The sequence below is a fragment of the Sinocyclocheilus grahami genome, unplaced genomic scaffold (genome assembly GCF_001515645.1).
Source record: "Sinocyclocheilus grahami isolate Dianchi unplaced genomic scaffold, SAMN03320097.WGS_v1.1 scaffold70.1, whole genome shotgun sequence".
Taxonomy (NCBI): Eukaryota; Metazoa; Chordata; class Actinopteri; order Cypriniformes; family Cyprinidae; genus Sinocyclocheilus; species Sinocyclocheilus grahami.
In genome coordinates this window covers 1,834,066-1,853,745 of record NW_015505249.1, presented here as the reverse complement: position 1 = coordinate 1,853,745, position 19,680 = coordinate 1,834,066, and the positions used below count along the sequence as shown (strand labels likewise).

The following is a 19,680-nucleotide window of genomic DNA, read 5'->3' as shown; positions in this document are numbered from 1 at the left end:
CGGATCGGCTTTCACCGTGGATGAAGCGGAGTCCAGCCCGGGGTCATCACATGTCCTTCCGGATGCTCCTTCGTCGAATCTGCAGGCCTGCAGCTAGAGTGAGCGGAGGCCAGCGGCTTGAGTGAGCGGCGGCCTGCAGATTCGATGAAGGAGCGTCCAGTGGGCTTGCGGCAAACACATGTGACGATCCCGGGCTGGACTCTGCTTCATCCACGGTGAAAGCCGATCCGGCGATCCACAGCGCAAAGTTGATGAAAGCGAAACTACTTTGTTCGGTCTTCCAAAAGAGGACATGACTAGAAAGCAGTGGTTAAGTTGGTTAAGTATTTACAACACTGTTCCAGAACACTTCAACCCAAATATTCAGATGTGTGGAGGGGCGTAACATTTCAGTCACACGCTTGAGGTATTCGGCCAATCACAACGCACTGGATAGCTGGCCAATCACAGCACACCTTGCTTTTTCAGACCGATGAGCTTTGTAAAAATCTACGCGTTTCAGAAAGGCGGGGCATAGAGGAGAAACAATAATGTACAGTATGTGGAAAATAATGTGTTTTTTGAACCTTAAACCGCATAAACACATTGCATTACACCAAATACACAAAATAATGTTCTTTTTAGCAACATCATATGACCCCTTTAATTCAATGTGTTTCTTGTAGTTTCTTTGTAATTATTTGTAAAAAATTAACTAGCCATTTCTGAGTGAAAATGGTTTCAAAGTAAATCTTACACCATTTTTTTCAGTGTATTTCTAGTGTTTCATCTAATATTTGTGTTTTAATTTCAGCTTTACTGGAAGCTATTTTTGATCGTTTTAGTTCTAAAACAATAACAGCGCTGGCTGGCCTCAAATCTGAAGCAGCCTGCAGGTTTACATATTTCATATTCCACTTTGAAGTATGTTTTACAGTGCCCTCGAGTCGAGGACTATGACGCCAGCAACTCCAGATGCCTGAATGACATCACACACCTGCTCTATGTGGACTCAGTAAGTCAGAAATAAACATGCACATTTAGGAAAGAAGAAAGAACCAGTCACACAGTCCATTGATATAATGAGATGTGTGAGTGTGTCACGTGTTATGGCACTTACATGAGGATTGGTCTGCTTGTGGGAGCTTGGACACTGAGTTTTGAAGGTTGGTGAGCTTGGACTTCATAATCCGAAGCCCTTCGGTGAATCGGATCTCCTGTCCTTTAAGAAACTTCTCCATTTGACGCAGTATCCCCATCACTCGGTGCTTATCCATACAACCCTGAAGCAAAAAAAGCAACCATCCCAGCACCTGGTTACAATTTGATGGCAAGCAGTTATCCCTAAATTACAGATTCGCCTGAACACAAGCTCATATGGAGGAGATATTGGACATCCAAAACGATCGCAAGGAACATTCCCACTAAACGTTAGCTTTGTATGAAAATGAAAAATGGCACACATGAATGATCAAGGCCAGATGTTGTGGGTGATGTCATGCATTAAGGCACAGGGACTCCTGTGGGGCATGACATGAAAGCTCAGGCCAGTGTTTAGCAGCTCATCGGCGTGCCAGCACACAACCCAGTTCCCTTAGAAACACAAATATTACTCCAGCAACAATATATCAGAAGCAATGTAGTCCCAAATGCATTTGGACCGTGCATTCGGTCAGTGGGCAACCTCTAAGGTCCCCTCCGGGAACCACATGTAAGAGTCTAATACTCGCTTTTTCTCTTCAGCTGCTTGAAGGCAGCTCTACAGAAAGCTGTTAGGCAGATGTCTCTACGACCTCTGTCCAAAACGCTGGTCTCCTATATGTTATTCATGGCAGTTAAATACAGTCTCGTTAGAGGAGAGAGGAAATGTATTGGCTTTAAATTTCACCAAGCGTCTGCCATGGTAAATAAAGGCAGTGCTAATCTGGATAAAATACAAAAATGCATCCGACATATTTAATGATATAACTTACATCGCTGGCTCCAAAACCTTTTGGACACTCAAGTCACACCTAAAACGTCTCAATATCATTGAATTCGATTAAACGTAAACTTTTATCTATGCAAGTGGGATTTATTGTGAAGAAACAAATCAAGCAAAACTCAAACAGAAATTAGTTAGGTTGAAAAAGATACACCTATGAAAAAACTGACTTCATAAATCCACTACAAATCACCAAATCCCCTAACTAAAAGGCACTGAGCAAAAATGATGAAGAAAAGTCAGAAAAGACCAACAATCTTGCAGAATTTGAGCACATATGATTCTTGACATGCTGGTTTGTTTATGTGATTCCACAATCCAGTATTTTTGGAGCAAATGTAAATTAACAAAACAAAATATCATACAATATTTATTCAAATCCATGTATGTACTGTATGCCAAGTTTGTCAAATGTTTGTAATTGAGACTGCTTTCGATACCTAGATTTTTGCAACATCCCATAATAAGAAAAAATCATATAATGTACTAATATAATATGATTGATTATTTACATTATAATTCTATATTCATATAAATATTATAGAGCTATTAATTATATTATGTAAATATCAATAATAGAATTATAAATACACGTTTATACTCACCTGCGCTGCATCATTACAGTCATACAATGATACAAAATTCAGCAGGAGAAAAACTGTGCATGATAACTTCATCCTCCTATTTCTGAATCTCTGTAAAAGCACTGGATTTTCTTCTTGTCTTCTTGTGTTTTTAATCCTTAAGTGTGTTTACGGTTCCAAGCTGTGCAGTCTAACAGTCGTTGGGAAACAAGCCTGAGAGGAAATGTTTGATAAACTGTTGCAGGAGTTAGTAAAGATGCTCCTGATTTCCTCACGAAGACGCGCGAGCGCCTGTGGAGTCGTGATGTCTGATTCGCGAGTTGTTCTTTTGGAATGATTCTTTTAAACGATTCTGTTGAACCGATTCGCTAAGCGCAGATTCTTTTGTGAGGGCAGCATTCATTCGTCAATCAAAATGTCTCTTTGATACTGTAAATATCTACATATGTATGATAAGTATGAGACATAAAACATGTGGCTTACAATTGATGACATTTGTCTGCTAAATTTTCTAAATAAATGTTTTAAAAGTTATTGAAGTTGGGATGAGGATCTAACGCCATGGTTCCCAACCCTGGTCCTGGAGGCACCCCAACACTGCACGTTTTGCATGTCTCCTTTCTCTGACACACCAATTTCAAGTCTTGAAGTCTCTACTAATGAGCAGATGATCTGAATCAGGTGTGTTTGATTAAGGAGGCATGCAAAACGTGCAGTGTTGGGGTGCCTCCAGGACCAGGGTTGGGAACCACTGGTCTAGTCTATTAAGTCTTGATTTGAGTACATAAAAAGTAGACTAACAAATCTACCAGAATCTCAGAAATGTAGACATATCTGTACCAATTCTTAGCAAGCAAGCATCCTGACATACATATTGCTAAAAACAACAACTGTGTGAACCCTAATTGGTTTGAGATCTAAAGTCTCAGCCATCATTACTAGCCTCTGAAAGCGAGAATAGAAATGTTGTCAGGTCTAGTATTAGAGCTAGAGGCCTTACTGTAAAAACGTGCAGTGTTGGGGTGCCTCAAGGACCAGGGTTGGGAACCACTGAATTCTAACGGAACGCAATGTCAAGTTTTTGTGGTTTTGCTGCCACCATGTGTTCAGGTTGGGTCTTGCACAGTAAATATTGAATTTTATTAATCACATTTTTTTTTAGAGTGACTAAAGGACACCAAAACATGTAAACACGGATATTTACTTCAGTTACAAATCTGAAGATTAAATGAAATAATTTAAGGATCTGGTGATGGATTATACCTAAATGAATGAGTTCTGTATTGTGCTCATCTATATCCTTTATTTATTTATTATGTCATTACATTGGTTGGAGCATAAAAAAACAAATGGAGGAAAAACTGTTTTATTTTATTTTATGTCCTTTGTAGAGGACGTCAGGACTAAGTTATTAAAAAAATTAATAGACATGAAAAGGCATGTATAGGCAAAAACAATGATTTATTTTTTTCATTCACCAATCAGTTTTTAGGTTTCAGGCTATTTTTAGCCAAACTTTGTACAAAGATGATTCTCAACTATGTTATGAAAGAAATAACAGAATGATTTGATATACTATTTTACTTTATGCAACACGTGTGTAAAATGTCCATAAATTAATATTCCCATTTTATTCAATGTATCTATACACTGCATCTAATTTGCATGTTTGCATGTATCTATACACTGCATCTAATTTGCATGTTAATGTGTTCTTGGGGCAAACCATCATGAAAAAGAAGTGTTATTATGGGAGTAATAACGTTGCAACATTTTCATAAGAGTATCTCATATTTCATAGGAATATTGATCTATAATTTCTTTCCCTATTGGCTTGTTGTGTTTCCCAAAATGCCTGATTAACAGCCGTTTGTCCTGGTGTCCTCTACATGAAAAGCATGCCTTGTTTCATTACAAAAAGTCATATTCCGATTTGAAACCCCATAACATTTTTCTGAGATGTTTATTTACGACAAACATTTTTAAAGAACATTTTTAAAGAACAAAGAGGGGGAGTGTTTATAATCAAACCTCCAAACATTTAGTATCTCTGAAAAGCCCTGAATGTGCTCTGAACAGGACATCCAGACCTAAATGTGGCATGTAGAGAAATTCACTCAATTATAATGTCCACTACAGAGGTCTATGCCTGGGTCCCAGGAGGATATAAGCAACAAAATTCACAGATGCACATATATGCTGCAGTTTAGTCTTTCAAAGCACCATTATAACTGAGAACGGCATTTTCTTCTTAAAATCAGGACTGATACCATGATGCCCAACAGGATGCTGAGAGGTAGTGAATAAGTCCAGTAGAGAGGTGATGTGGATACTGAAAATTCAGGCCCTTGAGAAAAGAGCAGACAGATTTATTACTGATTTTATCAATGTATTACTTTTTAAACGCATTTTATATTTCATCATTTCCAAAAAAAAGTGAACAAACTTACTCCACTCTGTCATTTTAGGTTCAACCATACTACTGTGTCTCACTTCACATGTGTATTTGTCTTCATACTGTGGGGTGATATTCATATACTTGTACACTCTGAAGGTCCAGTCTTCCCCATACATTAAGTCAGAGGTCTTTGCTTTCACAGTGGACTTTTGGCCATTTAGATAAAAGTTTACTTCAATGTCACCAGGGTAAAACCCAGTGGCATAGCAGTAAAGCACGTTTACTTTTCCTTGTTGTTCAGGAAACTCGGTATACACATTGACTGAAGGGCGTACTGCAGAAGAAAAAGAAGTCAAATTAGAAAAGTCGAATAGTAGTTAAAAAAGTAGTTTGCTTCAATTTGAAAATTCATATATGTATATATATATATATATATATATATATATAGAATGTAATGTTGGTTTAGAAAGACATCATCATTTTACATACTACTTTTTTGGATACTAACTCTGATAGCACACGTACATCACGGAGACGTCTATTTGGCGTCTGCATTTACATCCGCAAGATGTATTTTTTAGAGTGTTTGCTCATCTGCAATACTTCTACAGGACGTTTCCTGTCAGATGTCAAATAGACGTTTAGAAAATGTCTTTAAGATGTTTATGATTTAGAAAGTAGGCTATGTTTGAAATGACATCTTAAAGACGTCTATCAGATGTTTGTACACAGCAGATGCTTTCCAGATGAAGCGACATTTAACAGACATCTTGCAGACATACATGTGCTATACAAGCTTGTTTATCACAGCTTAAAGAGTTTGTAAATGTAGTGGAACTTTTTTATTTTGCATAGTCTAACACAGTGTTTCTCAACCAGGGGTCCGTGGAACCCTAGTGGTCCTTAACGTAAGGCCAGGGGGTCCGTATAAAGTATGAATTTTAGTATACATTTTGTATATTTTGACATGAAAAGAAAAATCCAATATTGCTGATGATATGGCGATGATGATATGGTCAACTAACTTGAATTATACTTGACTACATTTGGTCCTCACAAAGACATAAATTTTACATACTACTTTTTTGGATACTAACTCTGATAGCACACGTACATCACGGAGACGTCTATTTGGCGTCTGCATGACATCTTAAAGACGTCTATCAGATGTTTGTACACAGCAGATGCTTTCCAGATGAAGCGACGTTTAACAGACATCTTGCAGACATACATGTGCTATACAAGCTTGTTTATCACAGCTTAAAGAGTTTGTAAATGTAGTGGAACTTTTTTATTTTGCATAGTCTAACACAGTGTTTCTCAACCAGGGGTCCGTGGAACCCTAGTGGTCCTTAATGTAAGGCCAGGGGGTCCGTATAAAGTATGAATTTTAGTATACATTTTGTATATTTTGACATGTTCCCATGAAAGAAAAATCCAATATTGCTGATGATATGGCGATGATGATATGGTCAACTAACTTGAATTATACTTGACTACATTTGGTCCTCACAAAGACATACAGTAGATGAGTCAATTTTGTTCTGTGGGTCCTTGAGGATGGTTCTGAATTGGACTGGGGTCCGGCACGCCAAAAGGTTGAGATTCACTGGCCTAACAGATACTTTACAGTATTGTAATTATGAAATCACCCTCACATGCAATCATTCCTTTAGCCTTCACAAAATAAACAGGCTGTTTATGACAAATGCTGTATATAGTATATTGGTATTGCATTGGGAATGTGAGTTATTCCTTTAAACTTTTCTATTGTTCAATTTTTGCTCCATTTGTTTCATAGGCAACACTTCACAATAAGGTTCCATTTGTTAATGTTAGTTCATGTATTGACTAACATGAACAATACATTTATTACAGTATTTATTCATCTTTGTTAATGTTAGTTAATGAAAATACAGTTCTCTGTTAGTTCGTGTTAATTCACAGTGCATTGACTATTGTTAACAAGCACAAATTTAGTTTTTAATGATGCATTAGTAAATGTTGAAATTAACATTAACCCAGATTAATAAATGCTGTAGAAGTATTGTTCATTCTTAGTTCATGTTAACTAAAGTAGTTAACTAATGAACCTCATTGTAAAGTGTCCTATTCAGTATTTAGTCTTTACCAGTGTTGGGGTAACGCATTACAAGTAACGTAATCAGATTACTTTTTTCAAGTAACTAGTAAAGTAACGCATTACTTTTTAATTTACAAGAAAATATCTGAGTTACTTTTTCAAAAAAGTAACACCAGTTACTTTGTTTTCCCATTTATTTAAGTCTCCTGTCCCCATACTGGGAGAAATCGTAAGTACAGAGGCGTCGTGTGCGCTGTGTGAACATGATGTTACTGTAGTTCTAGACTAAATATGAATGTGCATTAATTCATCCCACTCACTCACAAAAAAACAGATTTAGTATTCATCAAAATGAATTAAAACAATGAAATGCAAACTCAGAATATGACGCAAACTTGTCTTTAACTAATATCTTTGCTGCTGACCTTTGATGATCCAGTTCAACCATACTAATAAGCAAAAATGACTTTAGATAAACTAACAATTGTGCTTCATTGTTATTTTATTGCTGAAGAGTGTTTCTTCTCCTGCGTTAGACGTGAGTTTACTTTTCCTTCAGCCTGAGGTTTATTCATTACACTTTTTGGTGTGAAAGGGCTTTTACATTTGCTATAAATAGAACTTCTTATGTTAAAAACAATCAAGCCCTGCTCATATTTGAAAAGTAACGCGAAAGTAACGTAACGCATTACTTTCCATAAAAAGTAACGTACTTAGTTACTTTTTTAGGGAGTAACGCAATATTGTAATGCATTACTTTTAAAAGTAACTTTCCCCAACACTGGTCGTTAAAAGTATTAAAAGTGTATTAAACCAAGGGACATTGCAATGTTTTAGAAACAGGAGTTATTTGATTAAATCAAATGCCAAAACAGAACGGTTAATGAAGTAATAAACATCAGAATATAAATAGTGCGTCATTCTAACATGTACGGCGAGCATCAAAACGATGACATTCTCAACAGCCAATAGATTAAGAGAAAAATGTTTTCGCGCTTAGGCGCCAACCAATAGCAGAGCGAGTCGTTGTAGCTTCGAAGCCCAGCGATTGGCTCCGCTCACGAACTGGGCGGGACCAGTGGCTCCTGCAAGATCCTCGCAGCCATTTTCACGCAAGAGTTGCGGGCGCCATGTCTGTGGAAGATCCCGAAAAAGCCTTCGAACATAAACACAATATTCTGCGTCTGCAGTCTCGCACCAGGGCATCTGTGAAACCGCCGGGGACATACACAAAGCTGAGGGTATCAAAGCTGTGTTGAGACAGCGTTAAACATGAGAGCGGATATAATGTCTGTTAAGCGTCTCATGTGTTGTTGAGACGCGTAAACCGTGAGTTTTTCCTCCAGACTGTCAGTAACGTTATATCAAAACCTTCAGCCAACGAGTGACTGATGCTCCTCACTCTGGTTGCGGAGAAGGGCCAGTTTTGGCTTTTGTGAGCCTCTTCTCCAGTCCCCCAAGCCCCGTACTTGACAAAAACATGACAGACTGTGAGCTGACAGGGGACAAAAGGTCGAGTAAACATGTTCTTATCTGCAAATGCTTCACTGTGTGCGTCTATCGAGCGAATGTGAATATTTTGACACCTATCTTGTTTTTTTTTTTTCAACGTCAAGTACGTTAGGCTTCGTTTTCGTTTTTGGACAGGCCTTTCCCCCCCAGTTCACATATTTTCCTGCATGCACTTTCATTTGAATATCTGTTGCAGAGTGACACTGCTCATCTTTGTCAATATCCATCGCTTTCCACATTTGTTCGCGCTCTTATTTAGCTGATTTGGGATTTTTTTGTTGAAGGCTGTAGTTGGTTATTATAGTAATGTTAATGAGGCGCTTCAAGGCTGTTGAATATGTAAATAGTCATAAGATGCCCCGCCCACTCACGTTCCATCGGAACGCCCCGCCCACCTGGGAAAGGAAAACATGTCTGGTAGGGATTCCATTGACAGGACTGTTGAGGCATTGTAAGCCATGTGTTCAGCTATTTTAATTATCAGCCAGTGATTGGAGGCTCTGGAGGTTGGCTGAGTCTGTCTTAAGTTTCATCTGCCCACTTGATCCAATTTATTTTCTTCCATGCATTCCTGGTCTTTTTGTGCACGATTCATCATCCAAATTTTTATAACGTCACACAGAGTGCTGTCCATTTATATCAAATGTCATTGTCAGAAATAATGCTGAATAATGTCATTGTTTCTGAACTCATACCTAGATAGGCCTAGATAAAATATTTATCAAGTTAGGTAGCAGATAACAATTTTTGGCCCCCGCTTTTAAATATCTAGGGCATTTCTGGAGGGTCTTTATGTCCTGATCCTTGAATAATTTCTGACCCCAATTCAGATGCATTTATATCCTATTCATTGCACTTAAGTTGGAAATATTGCCAATGCTGCTGTATAAGCATAGCATGAGTTATTGAATAAAGAAATTGCTGGCTTGGCCTTGACAGCATCCAGATGCAAAAAAAGCCTCATTGCAACTCTTGCTAGTTTCAGATTACGTTTTACAACAATGTAGCACCTTGTATCTCTGTATGTGCATTACCCATGCATTTATTGGTCATATGTTTAAAATCAAAAAATGCAGTGTGGTTAAGATATTGTAATAATTATTGAGTTTTCTTCCATTTCCCTTTGTTTTTGCCCTCAAAGTCAAACACAGAAGACACCAAGTTAGTTATCAAACCAATAATCTCACATACATAGTCACTACATCATCCCGTTTGCAAACATTGACTATTTATTAACTATGTAGAAACAAACTTTTTGTGTTTTTAAACACACTAGAGGACCATAGTGGCATCTTTTGCATGTTCCGTGCTACGTCACTGTATGTAAAGGCCATTTATTTAGCTGTGTAAAAATCCCAGAGATCTTGGTTTCCTTCTATAGTGTCATGGCCTTCAGACTCTCAGTGTTATTGTGCCCTTGCTCTCACTTCAGACTTTAACGATCGGAAAACTGTTGGGAATTTGACACCTGGCAAAACAAACATTACATCCGTATTGATTTTAATCCAATAAGAGTTTGCTGCTCCGTTCATTTTGCATTGAGCATTTAAAGGAGACATATTATGCCCCTTTGTACAATATGTAATATAAGTCTCTGGTGTCCCCAGAATGTGTCTGTGAAGTTTCAGCTCAAAATACTCCACAGATCATTTATTATATCATTTTGAAAATGCCTATTTTGAGTGGAAGCAGAAACAAGCTGTTTTTTGGGCCTGTGTCTTTAAATGCAAATGAGCTGCTGCTCCCTGCCCCCTTTTCCAGAATAGAACTGCGCCTTTACATCTCGTATCTGCTAAAAACATCTGTTTTGGTTCTGATTATCATGTTTATGTGCTGAAATCATGCATTTTAAACCATATGAGTTTAAACTTCACTGTTTTCTGAGAGCGCACATCCGAAGCAGACGGACAGAAAGTGGCTGTCACAGCATGCACAAGTTTACGTTAAAAACACACGAGTTACAAAAACAGTGGGTTATGTCTGTGAAGGTAAACAGCTGGGAAATAAATCACTTGTTTATATTAGATCAGTGTGGCAGCTGCAATATACATGAAATAAATCAATAAATCCACTGCTCTCTTGTCTCCTCTGAGGCTGGGACTCTAAATAGTGTTCTGTGCTTGTCTGTGCAGCCAAAGACAGAACAGTTAGCATGTTTTGCTCAAACTTTCACCATGGCATTAGAGCTGGTACACCGTTGCCTTGAGTGGAAGTTTACAGATTAAGGGGCGGTAATATTATAATGAGATCCCTTTGCCACGTCACCAAGGGAGCGAAATCACATGCGCTGGTTTTCTCAGACGCTTGCAGAAAAAGGCTTCCCAAAACAAAGTTACTGGGTTAATCTTTTTCACGTTTGCTTGGTTGGTAGATGCACCAGGACCTGATTATAGCACGTACAACCTGGAAAAGTCAGATTTTCATGATATGTCACCTTTAAGAGGAAAGGTTATGCTGCATGATTACATGACTGGAATTACCCAAAATGTTTCATTTATTTCATCTTAAACATACAAAAAAAAGACAACTTGATGTTTTAAATATTGTATTATGAACAGAATAGCCTATGGTCTTCAGAACAGAATAGACACTTTTTTATTCTTTTCGTTTTAGTTGTTTTCACAATGTTTTTCTAGAGAAGTTTTAAGTTATAGCTATAATTTTAGATTTACTGAAGGCCTATGCAAAGCTCACTGGCACAATACTATGGTGTTGTAGGTGTTTGCCAATGCATTGATTCATGCTCTTTGTGGTTGCTAGAGGATTGTGGGTGGTTGCTTTCTGACTCAAGTCTTTAAAACTTCATAACAAACCCCTAATTCTGAGTATGAGCAATAATAGTAATGATGCTTGAATACTGTGACTGTTTTGCTCAGAATAGCTATTTCACTGATTTGATAGCACTCGTCCTGGCTCATTGTTTCTGTTAATGAAATCCTCAAACATGCTTGTTTTGATCTTACAGGGAGGATGGAGAACTGGAGGATGGAGAAATAGATGATGAAGGCATAAGCATAGAAGAAGTGAAGGAAACTAAGGAAGAGTCTGAAGAGGTCGAGAAAGACAAAGAGAAGGGAAAAGACAGAGAAAAAGATGACAAGTCACACCGGCATTCGCGAAAGCGACACAGGAAAGAAAAACGGCGGTCGAAGAGAAGGCGACGAGACCGACAAAAGGTACGTTTGGGCGTTGTAACTTTTTGTGCAACTGTTACTAGTTTTTACCTTTTCTCTTACCTTTTTTTTTTTTTCAACATTTTCCAATTCAGCATCACTCTCCATCCAGTGGCTCGAGCTCGGACAGCTATGACTCAGAGCACGAGCGTCAAGACAGACCTAAGAGCAAGAAGAGCAAAGGAACATATCGTGACGGAGAATTGGCACAGGTGAGTTCAGGGTCAGGTACTAGATTTAAAATTTCTTTATCAGCAGCATACAATTAAATTTATTTTCTACCCACGTCTCCAGCGAGAAAATGAATCCGCAAAACCACTGAGATCAGTGCAGCACAAGACCAGCGATTTGGATAAATACAGTGACTACAGTGAAGAAAAGTACGACTATGATGAAGACGATGATTTCTCAGAGGAGCTGTCTAAATACAAACATGCTAAAGAGTCGACTGGTCATGGCAAAGCAGGGCCTAAAGACCAGGCCAAGAGACCAATCATGAAGGGACAACAAAAACAACAACAGCAGTGTATGTTTGTTTACTTTACTTGCAAATATTATAGAAGTCTGCATGGGAATTCATTTGAAGACCCAACAGACTAAATCCGTGATCTCGAGTTAAATGTGGCTTATTCCTTTTGATTATCTTTCATCTTTTTCTTTCACTTTTTATGTAGTTGGTGGGCAGCGTGGTAGAGGTCGTGGTGCCGTTGGCAGGGGACGGGGAATGCAGAACAAGAATAAGAAACAGAAGGGCAAGAACTGGGGCCGGGGTCGTGGTCGAGCAGGAGAACAGGGTGGAGGAGTCGGGGTGAGAATTTCTCATTTTTGTGTAAACTATCACTGGTAAGATCTCAGGGCACTCATGTTATTGTCTTGTCCTCATACAGGATTCTAGAGGACCGCCCAGTTTCCAGAAGAAGCGTCCAATCATGAGCCAGGAATTCATTAATCAACATACGGTTGAACACAATGGGAGGCACATTTGTAAATATTTCCTTGAGGGTCGATGCATCAAGGTAAGCTCATTCCACCCTTTTCACACACATGTAGGGTTAAACAGTATTTCATTTTATTTGTCAAAATTCATTTGTAAGTGAAACGTGATCTTAATGCTTCACAGGGGGACCAGTGCAAGTTTGAACATGATAATGTTGTTCCAGAGAAAAAGAAAGAACTGTGCAAGTTTTATGTCCAGGGATACTGTACCAAAGGAGATATCTGTATATACATGCACAATATCCTTTCAAAACATTTCTTAGATATGTTTTTACAGATTAACAGTACGAGATAATCTTAACATGTCATTAGTCAAAAAAGAAAGGGTTTTCTCTTGTTTTTTTCTCTCGTTTTGGACCTTGACCCTAAAGTGTAAGTGAGTATCCTTGCAAGTTCTTTCACACCGGAGCAAAGTGTTATCAAGGAGACAACTGCAAGTTCTCCCATGAACCTTTAACCGATGTTACCAAGGAACTTTTGGAGAAGGTATGGACTAAATTGTGACTTTATTCAGTTTCCATACAAATGCACACATTTTTACAAATGCTTGACTTAACATTCTGTTTCCGTACAAATACATGCCCTGTATTCATATTTAAAATACACACTGATTACTGAGAATTTTAAGTAACTTGGGATAATGTGCCTTGCTCAGCTATGCAGTGGTAATAAAATGTGTTCTCAGTAACTATCCAGTTCCAGGGTCACAATTAGAGTTATTTTAGCACTTTATAAAAAGTCCAGGTATGGAACTGTCACATCTAGCAAGGTTTAAGTTTTAGCATCAACTCTTTGAACTATTTTGTCACATTCAATGAATAAATCATGTATTGGAAACCTAATTGCTGTTGCACGTTTTAGATCCTAAATACAGATGAGGAAACTGTCATTGAGGATGAGCTGGAGTTAGAAGATCTGAGAAAACAAGGAATCGCTCCACTACCTAAACCACCTCCAGGAGTTGGATTGTTACCCACTCCTGGGCCTGGAAGTCCACCGGATGGAGGCAAGAAGATCCCCTCTCTTTTTGAGATTAAAGTTCAGCCTACTGTGGACTTGGCACAAAAGATTGCGCTAAGGTACTGTTGGTGTTTCTTGACTTAGTCCTCTTAACGCTGACTGTTTGCGTCCAGAATATTTGGTAAAGTTTGGTCTGTTTACATGTCATGTAACCTGCTTTAGCATCGTCATTTAGCTTTTTCTTATACTTCTATTCACAAGTTGGCAATATCAATAAATATATCTTCATTCTACAAGTCAAACTGAACCGTAGATAATTATTTCTACCTTCAAAAAGGTCATTATTTCCACCTTTTTGCAAAAACTACTTTAAAATTCAGGACCACCAGTTACTTCAGATTGGCATTGTATGGATTACCTGTTCATTATTATAGAAAAGTTTAGAAAGATGTTTTTTCCCCAATAGCCCAAGTGAGTGTCAATTAAATAATAGTTGTTTTTGTTGCTGTTATTGTTTTGGCTTTTGTTTGTAGCATGTTTCGTTGTTGTTTTCATTGCAGGCCCAATTTCTACAACAGTGCATCTCCCCCTGCTGGACAGTTTCAAGGTGGTCCACAGTTTGGCAGTAGCCCTGAGGAAATGCAGGCTGGCAATATTATGTCTTCTCCACCCAATGCTTCCCATTCCCCTCATCCAGGCTCCATAGGGAGCCCTCCCATAACATTCACAGGTCCAGGAATGCCCCAAAGCCCACCAGGCCAACCTCCACCCCACGGTTTTGGCCAGTGCTCACCTATGCCACCTCCAGGTCAGCCGCCTGCTTTTCATGGAAACATGCATCACATGAACCGTCCTCCACTCAATCAACAGGGGGTTTCATTTCAACCTGTGCCTGACATGCCAATGAACATGCCTTTCCAAAACATGGGCCAGATGCCGTCAGAGTTCTTCAAGAATTTGTTTAGCAGCCAGTCTCTGGCCCAAGGGGGTAGGTCTTCATTTTGCATGATTCTTTTTTTGTTGTTGTTGTTTTTTATGAAAAGTTTGATATTTATAAAATATGAATCTGTTGATGCCCTGTTTTCCATTGTATCTACAGATGAGGGACATATGCAAGACTCCCAGCCACATGGTAACTCTGATTCCAGTGGGATGCAGGACTTCCTTCCGGCTGTACAGAAGGCTTTGTTTTTACATCTAAACCAGAACAAGCAAGACTCTGACTCTCACAGGGATGAGGGACAAGGGTCTGCACCTCCCAACAGAGAGAAAGGTTAGCGTGGGGTGTTGGAAATAAACATTTTGAAACAGTGTTGCTTTAACCCTGAACAATAGAGTGCTGCAGGAATGAGTCCTATAACCTTGAAACAAGTTACCTTTTTGAACTACTGGTTCCATCCTCCTGAAGTCAGTGGGTTTTTTGAATGGGTTTTTGGTCTAAGGTTAACACAAGCTCAAGATATTTTCACGTTTTATTCTATGACATAAAATACATCAGTAATACATTATTTCTTTGAAGCTTTTATGTGTCTTGAAAAAAGCAGTTGCTAACAAGTGACAAGTTGTGTTCATTTGCGATTATCTTGATTAACAAAACATGTTGGTCACAGAGCTTATTTTTTTGCAATAATCCAAAAGCCAATGGAAAAATCTTGTTGGATTTTTGTTGAGGGAACCACGGTCATGATAACTTTTTATATATAGTCAAATCAATGTTAATATTTGATAGTAATTCATTAACAAAGTAAGTTTAAAATAGTTATTGGTTTCAGTTTGATTCTGTTTAAATGTTCATATTCTAATATCTTTTCTGTTTATTAGATGAAGCCCCTAATTGGTACTCCAGTGATGAGGAAGAGGGCAGTAGCGTAACAGCCATCCTTAATACTCTAAAGAAGCAGAATGATATGTTAAAAAATCAGCCTAGCGTGGGACCAGCCGACCCCAGACTCCAGAAGGAACGAGCTTTACCCAATGATCCTCGAATAAAAGCTGACCCTCGTCAGCGTCCCCCAGACCCCAGGAAAGATGCTGGAGATGGTGTCGGGGACCCCAGGCTTGCCAGAGACCCACGCAAGATGAAACCTTTGGACTCCTCCAAACCTGACCCTCATCGCCACCCAAACCCCCCTGTGTCCCACAAACCTCCCGCTGGAGAGGATGATGACGAGTGTGAGAGAGAGCTGAGGGAACGAGCAGCCTTGATCCCGTTGGATCCCAGCCCTGGAGCCGTGCTGCGTGACCCCCGCTGTCAAATCAAGCAGTTCAGTCACATCCGGGTGGATATTCTCCTCCAACGTCCGGCATTTGCGCAAACCGTGGTTTGGGCTCCAGAGGACCTCATTCCTCTGTTGATTCCCAAACAGGAGCCCTCCATAAATCTTCCGCTCCCACCTTTAATCGCTGATGCTCAACTAAACCGTAGCCTCTCCTCCCCACCGGATCACCCTCCATCAGCAACCCCAACACCTCCTGATCCACGTCTGGTAGCCGCCCGCTTCAAAGAGGGCATTGTGCGACTTTGCAGTCCTCCCAGTAGGACTGTAGATGCTCACCACCACCACCCGGACAAACCCATGGACCCACGTTCTCATAAGACTCTTGATCCCAGAATCAGCCGGTCCGGCAGCCTGGACTCCAAGCTACCGGGTATGAGGGAGAGTCCTTCTGGAGGAGGAGCCACTGACCCGCGGCTACAGCGTGGATCTTCAAACCAACCGGTTGCCGCTTCCGCTAAGCCCGAGTCAGAAAAGTTGCCCCCATATGCTCCCCGCCTGGCATCTTCAATGGGGGCGGGACTTGAGAGCCCTACCACACTGTTAGGCGGGATTAGTTTGTACGATCCACGCAATCACAGCCTACTATCCCCGAAACGTGATAGTGAGGAGCACTCTAAAAAACCAAGTATCCTAAAGTCGTCTGCGAAGCTCCCAAGCTCTCCACCACATGCCTCACCATCACAGGGCACAGGAGTGGAAAAAGACGAAAAAAGTCCACTTGATGACTCTGAGAGCAACACAAGTGGCTGTCCGTCAAATCCTCCTGTGCCTACCGTAATGCCAGCATCTCCTTGCTCGCCAGTCCTGGCTGCAGCTCCCGCTGTGCACAACTTGCCTATCCAGGCACTAGCAGGACTGATACGGCCTGCTTACACTGACCCGCGGCAGAACAAACCTGTGGGTCCTGCTGCTGGGATGCCGCAAGAGGATGAGGAGGACAAAGACAGTAAGAAGAAAGACAGGCCCTTGAGGGATGTCTTTAAAACATTTGACCCTACAGCCTCTCCATTCTGCCAGTAAACACAGAAACTAAGAATATAACTCATGCATTTTACTGTATTCTGTACATCTGTTCTTTGTATTCGCACTGCATGTATATGAAGCTTTTCTATTTATTTATATTTGTTTGTACATACATTCTCCACAGCTGCATCATGATCTAACCAAATATGTTTTTCTTTTGGCCTCTTGTGCATTCATAGATAGACATTGGATAGGCAAGGTCTTTATTTGCTCAAGAAGCATTTTAAGTACAATTGTATCTGGTATATGGAGACTTTGGTAAACAGGCGAGTATATGTAATATCAGCGTCGCAATGCTTCTGTTGCTATCTGCGGTTAAAGGGATGTGTGGCTTAAACTATACATATTTGTAGTACTGTGTAATGCAAAAAGCTATAGAAAATTATCAATTTTTGCTAAATCCCCACAGTATTTATCATACTACATCCAAAGTATATATAAACACTGTAATATAGCAGCACTTCTGTGTCTCATGTCAAGTGTGCATTTCATCAAATTTGTGATTTTGGTGATGAAACGGTTCATATGAGATTCCTTTCAGAGAATCTATTGTAAATGGTTTTCTTTTTAACACAAGGCTTTTTTTATGGTCGTTGTTTATTGCGTAGATAATTCAATTTTATTTGTATGTTTTTCCACAGAAAATGCTGAACTGCTTTTGTGTTCTTTTACGAGTCTGACTGAAATGCTAGAAAGGGAATTTAAATGCAGCAGTCACTTTCCTCTTTTTAAATTTGATGTCTAAAATAAAATATAAAGGAATTGAGTGATTCTGATATTAGTGTTTTTAAGTGGATGTCACTTTTGTGTTGTAAAGCCCATGACAATTGCAGCCGGCTGAACAATTTGAATCATCGTTTTAGCCTTCAGGCTTATGCATTTTACTATACAATGATTTTGGAGGATCAAATCTTCAAAAATATTTAGTCAAATATTGTCAACATCACATCATCATCTGTGTCCAAGTACAAATTTCACACCTGATCTCATTTACAATCATACTTCTAAAATGCATTTACCATAACTCTTCAAACACGTTGATATATATATATATATATAAATATACAGGTACATCTAAAAAAAATTAGAATATCATGAATAAGGTCAATATTTTTTGTCACTCATTTCAGAATGTGAAACCCATATATAGATTCATTACACAGAGTGAAATATTTCAAGCCTTTATTTCTTGAAATTTTGATGATTATGGCTTACAGATAATGAAAACCCAAAATTCAGTGTCTCAGAAAATTAGAATATTGTGAAAAAGTTCAATATTGGAAAGTCATGGTGTCACACCCTAATCAGCTAATTACCTCAAAACACCTGCAAAGGTTTCCTGAGCCTTTAAATGGTCTGTCAGTCTGGGTCAGAAGGCTACACAATCATGGGGAAGACTGCTGACTTGACAGATGTCCAGAAGACAATCATTGACACCCTCCACAAGGAGGGTAAGCCACAAAAGTTAATTGCTAAAGCAGCTGGTTGTTCACAGAGTGCTGTATCCAAGCATATTCATAGAAAGTTTGAGTGGAAGGAAAAAGTGTGGTAGGAAAAGGTGCACCAGCAAAAGGGATAACCGCAGCCTTGAGAGGATTGTCAGGCAAAATCCATTCAAGAATTTGGGGGAGCTTCACAAGGAGTGGACTGAGGCTGGCGTCAGCGCATCAAGAGCCACTACGCACAGACACATCCTAGACATGGGCTACAAATGTCGCATTCCTCGTGTCAAGCAGCTCCTGAACCAGAGATAACGTCAGAAGTGTCTTACCTGGGCTGTGGAGAAAAAGAACTGGACTGATCTCATCTGATGATTTGCACCCAGGAGTAACTGCATTAACACTGGAGAGACACCATGCACCCCTTGGGTCACATGAGATTTTTGCATGTTTAATTTATTGGTAATGTTGTTTGCACATGATTGAATGTGTCAGGGATTTAAGAAAGAAAGTAACTTTCAGATGCTGCAAGAAAAACAATCAGAATCAGACAATCAGAATTGTTGCGAGTCAGGGAGATATACTATTGATCGTCTCTCACCTTGAAATGATGGTAAGTTGGTTGGAAATGGTAAGGATCTGCTCTGCAATGACAAAGAGCTCCTCAGTACAATGCTTGTCCAGACAGTGGTCTGCTATGACACGCACAAACTGGGTGATCGACTGGCCGCTTGAGACAAGATCTTTCGCAGATGTTACAAAAGCATCTTTGGTCTACAGGTGAAACAAGCTAGTGTCAGTATGGGAACATAACCTTTATACAGAAGAAAACTTTCAAAGCTTCTGACCTGGATTGGCCCTTTCTTCTTTAGGTACTGGGCCATGTGATAGAGTTTATCTGCCATTTCTTTTGTCACCTTGACAATCTGGTTACCCTGATCATCCCACTTCTCAGTTTCCCATTTCAGAAAGAGAGAAGTGTAAGAGAGGGTCGTATCTACTAAGTTGAACACAGGACCTCTTGGGCTCCTCTGGCATGTCTCTTCCTGAGGTAGATAAATAGTTTATATTGCTAGATCTAAAATGTTGTCCATTCTTCAACTTTAACATGATTCATCAACAATTTTTTTTTACCTTATTTGGTTCCTGATTGGACACATCTTGGACACTTGGTTTGCTTTTAGTAGGACCTTGATTTTTTGTGGATAGAGGATGTAGTGTTGCCTTTTTTGTGAAACCTGGTGTCCGGGACATTATAAATCTACTAGAC

At 39.4% G+C, this 19,680-nt stretch overlaps 3 protein-coding genes across 4 annotated transcripts in view; 1 reads left to right on the top strand and 2 right to left on the bottom strand.

Annotated features, from left to right (window-relative positions):
- LOC107585467 (fibulin-7-like) overlaps window positions 1-2,845 on the bottom strand; it is a 30,714-nt gene extending 27,869 nt beyond the window's left edge. For both annotated transcript variants that reach the window (XM_016272489.1, XM_016272488.1), the window contains exons 1-2: window positions 2,569-2,845; window positions 1,100-1,262 (exon numbers count right to left, since the gene is read on the bottom strand). In XM_016272489.1, coding sequence (XP_016127975.1) covers window positions 1,100-1,262; window positions 2,569-2,640 — 235 coding nt within the window. In that variant the 5' untranslated portion in view covers window positions 2,641-2,845. The remainder of the gene's footprint in view (window positions 1-1,099; window positions 1,263-2,568) is intronic.
- Window positions 2,846-4,564: 1,719 nt separating this feature from the next.
- On the bottom strand, window positions 4,565-5,292 carry LOC107585445 (beta-2-microglobulin-like; the record flags this gene model as incomplete). Its single annotated transcript, XM_016272462.1, has 2 exons — window positions 4,565-4,894; window positions 4,998-5,292. Coding segments are annotated over 2 exons (417 nt in total), but the record flags the coding sequence as incomplete, so codon positions are not given.
- Window positions 5,293-8,001: 2,709 nt separating this feature from the next.
- On the top strand, window positions 8,002-17,788 carry LOC107585410 (zinc finger CCCH domain-containing protein 6-like). Its single transcript, XM_016272424.1, has 12 exons — window positions 8,002-8,540; window positions 11,506-11,716; window positions 11,809-11,925; window positions 12,008-12,239; window positions 12,388-12,521; window positions 12,601-12,729; window positions 12,834-12,948; window positions 13,086-13,195; window positions 13,571-13,788; window positions 14,230-14,657; window positions 14,769-14,942; window positions 15,491-17,788. The coding sequence occupies exons 1-12, from the start codon at window positions 8,509-8,511 to the stop codon at window positions 16,966-16,968; spliced, it is 3,378 nt and encodes a 1,125-aa protein (XP_016127910.1). The 5' UTR covers window positions 8,002-8,508; the 3' UTR covers window positions 16,969-17,788.
- The last annotated feature ends 1,892 nt before the right edge of the window (window positions 17,789-19,680 follow it).